At 33.6% G+C, this 3,136-nt stretch overlaps 1 protein-coding gene across 1 annotated transcript; it reads left to right on the top strand.

Moving 5' to 3' along the window:
- The first annotated feature begins 609 nt into the window (after window positions 1-609).
- Window positions 610-1,869, top strand: LOC133295810 (NAC domain-containing protein 100-like). Its single transcript, XM_061494670.1, has 3 exons — window positions 610-805; window positions 921-1,198; window positions 1,333-1,869. Exons 1-3 carry the CDS (start codon window positions 610-612, stop codon window positions 1,867-1,869), a joined length of 1,011 nt encoding a protein of 336 aa, XP_061350654.1.
- The last annotated feature ends 1,267 nt before the right edge of the window (window positions 1,870-3,136 follow it).

Here is a 3,136-nt window from a genome sequence, read left to right as displayed (position 1 = left end):
GAATTGAGGGGATGTATGTAACTACTTAGTGCAACATTGTCATGTAACATGCTCGAAGTTAAATAATCGTGGTTTAATTTTTTATTATATCAAAAAAGAGTACAGTATTATTATTGTTAATTTATTTCATAATTTTGACATACACAACCATGCACATATGCAACACACAACAAAAAAACATGATACATTGAAACCTAGTCAGTTACCTTTTGTGCCACGATTCTGTGTACCTAAAAACCAGTATTTAAGGAGTTCAACCTTTTCACAACACACTCATTTCTTAACAGCATCTTCATCAAATTCCTCTAAACAAACCTTCTCAGTTCATTCATCCTCTTCCCTCCTCTGCTTTTCCGCTACATATGCACAAAAATCTGTAACCACCCCAAAACCCAAAATCTTTACTTTCTCCTAACAACACTAAAGTGTTTCAATCTTTGGCGGGTTTGTTCCCTTTCTTGTTTTTTCTTTTCGCTTCAATTCAGGCATCAAATGTTTGAGAATTGACGGTGTTCTTTGTCTGAACATACAAACTGAAATTAATGTGTTTTTTATTTCCTGTTCTGTTCTTCACTTGCTTCTTTGATGAGACATGGATTTTGGTGTAGGATGGAATCAATGGAGAACGTTTTCAGACCAAGAAAGGAAGATCAACAGCTTGACTTGCCACCTGGTTTTCGATTTCATCCAACAGATGAAGAACTCATAAAGTGCTACCTCATCAAGAAGGTTGCTGACAACAGCTTCTGTGCTGTACCAATTGCTGAAGTTGATATGAACAAGTGTGAACCACAGGATTTACCTGGTGGGTTTTTTTTGGGGTTCATCATTTCCATTGGTTTTGATTCTCTTGTTGTCTAACTTTCATGTTGTTTTCTTCTCTTAAATAATATTTTTTTTTTTTTCTTTCTGTTTTAAAGGGTTGGCTAAAATGGGTGAAACAGAATGGTACTTTTTCTGTGTGAGAGACAGAAAATACCCAACTGGTCTAAGAACAAATAGGGCCACTGAAGGTGGTTACTGGAAGGCCACAGGCAAAGACAAGGAAATAGTCATTGAAGAAGAACTGATTGGGATGAGGAAAACCTTGGTTTTCTATAAGGGAAGAGCTCCAAGAGGTGAAAAGTCAAACTGGGTCATGCATGAATACAGATTGGATGGGATATATTCTCAATTTTATCTAACCAAATCTGGAAAGGTATATTGAGTTTTTGTGTTCTGTTTTTTTTTTCTTTTTTACTCTGACTCAATGTGAAACATTTGTTAAATAAGGTTTTTGTTTTTTTTGTTTTTTTTTTGACATGTTGTTTGTTTGTTTACCCTTTTTTACAGGGTGAATGGGCTATATGCAGAGTCTTTGAGAAGACTCCTAGTGGAAAGAAAATGCATGTTCCTCCAAATTTTGAGAGGTTCCAATTGCCTTCATTGATGGATTCTTCACCATACGACACTACTACTGGTGAATTGTCTCAGGTGACCTGCTTCTCCAATCCAAATCAAACTGTGGATCAGAACACACAAGATGAAATTGTTAGCATGGAAACTCCTATCTTGAACTTTTCATCTTCTTCAAGACCCTTTGATGTTTCCCCTTTTGCCAACCAACTCACACAGATTGCACAACCAATTGGAAATTCACAGTACCCGGGTTATTTTCTGCCTCAGGAACAGTCCATGCTGAGAATGCTGATGGAAAACAATGCATCAGTTGCTAATCAAAACCAGTTTTCTCAGGGAAGAGGCTTTGATGCTGATGATGTCTCCTCTTTGATATACAACAATGAGATGTTTCACAGGTTCTATGGGAATCAAGAACATTCATCCTCTTCTGCAGGGCCTGAGAACAATGATTCCCCATGGAATTACTGAACAAGGATTAAAGATATTATTTAGGTTATGACAAAGAAGATTATGTCAATTATATGATATATATAAAAATTAATTAGCTGCGAGTCTGAGACTGTATAAACTTATTATAGGAACTATGGTTTATAATTTCGATATAATTAGTACTGAGTATTATTAGTCTATGTTTTATATAATCTATTAGTCTTTGTTTTTCACCTTTGAGCTTAATCATTGCAACCCAATTACTAGTAGTTAATCACTTATGACTTGTTTGCGCACCTGATAGTTAGTAGTAACCATTTTTTAAACCTAATAAGTTTTAATATTAATTTTATTTGGTAGATTAGTTAATGATGATTTGCATCACTATGTGTCATCGTCGTCTCTCTCCTTGTTTGGCCACCAACCGGTACTTGCATGCATGATTAAAAAAGAAATTATAAAACGCACAGGTGCATGGCGTATCATACGGAGCCACTCAACTTTTTAGCACAAGTCAGAGCCACCAAATTTTTTAATTGAATAGTTACCATAATTCCATTAAATAAATGGGAAAAATTACTCTTATAAACTACTCTTATGTTACATGTAATAACTTTTTTTTTACACATTCTTATAATTGTGCCATTTTTTTCTTTTTATTTTTCAGATGGTGGATCCCACAAATTTGTCTCTATGATATGAGATAACTTATCTCCTTTAACATGAGATTAATAAAACTCTAAAGAAATAGCATTTTTTTGGCTCTCTATTCTATATATAAAATATAATGCCAATTCATAGACTTAGCTCATGCTATAACTGTCCGCAGCCAATTTTAAAAAAGCCACAATTGAGTTTTGAGTATATCGTGATTACGTCAATCATTTCATTTTGACATCATTCGCTAGGTGAAATTGCATTATTTTGGAGTTTATTAAGGTCTTCAATCATACAAATGGATAGACTATTCAAGAATGTTCAGGTTACCACCATTCGATTGAGGAGGGAAAAGAAGGAAAATCTTTATTCAATATAAATATAATATATATATACAATATCCCATCATTTCTTAGTATTTTTCTGGATGAAACTAAAATTTACAGTGAGGGGTCTTTTCCCTTTTTAAGGTTAGAAAACTACCAACCCTAATGAAAATTCATAATGTGATTATATATGTCAACAAGGATTTCTATATTCCAAACATCCATAACTCATGTGCTATTATTATGAGCAAAAATTTAATCAAATGAGTTCGTTCCTATCATCATTTCTTAATTGATTGAACATATCAATAAATTAATATTTC

This window comes from Gastrolobium bilobum, unplaced genomic scaffold, assembly GCF_033153095.1.
Source record: "Gastrolobium bilobum isolate Gb01-03AN ecotype WA unplaced genomic scaffold, APGP_CSIRO_Gbil_v1 utg19851, whole genome shotgun sequence".
Lineage (NCBI taxonomy): Eukaryota > Viridiplantae > Streptophyta > Magnoliopsida > Fabales > Fabaceae > Gastrolobium > Gastrolobium bilobum.
The sequence above is the reverse complement of the archived record's forward strand: the minus strand, read 5'-3'. Positions and strand labels throughout refer to the sequence as shown.

What these genes read in the sequence shown, in the direction of transcription:
- LOC133295810 (XM_061494670.1), top strand. Translation starts at nt 610, where the DNA reads ATGGAATCAATGGAGAACGTTTTCAGACCAAGAAAGGAAGATCAACAG. An exon ending in TGAACCACAGGATTTACCTG is followed by an intron (nt 806 to 920) that starts GTGGGTTTTTTT and finishes TCTGTTTTAAAG; the next exon opens with GGTTGGCTAAAATGGGTGAA. An exon ending in ATCTAACCAAATCTGGAAAG is followed by an intron (nt 1,199 to 1,332) that starts GTATATTGAGTT and finishes CCTTTTTTACAG; the next exon opens with GGTGAATGGGCTATATGCAG.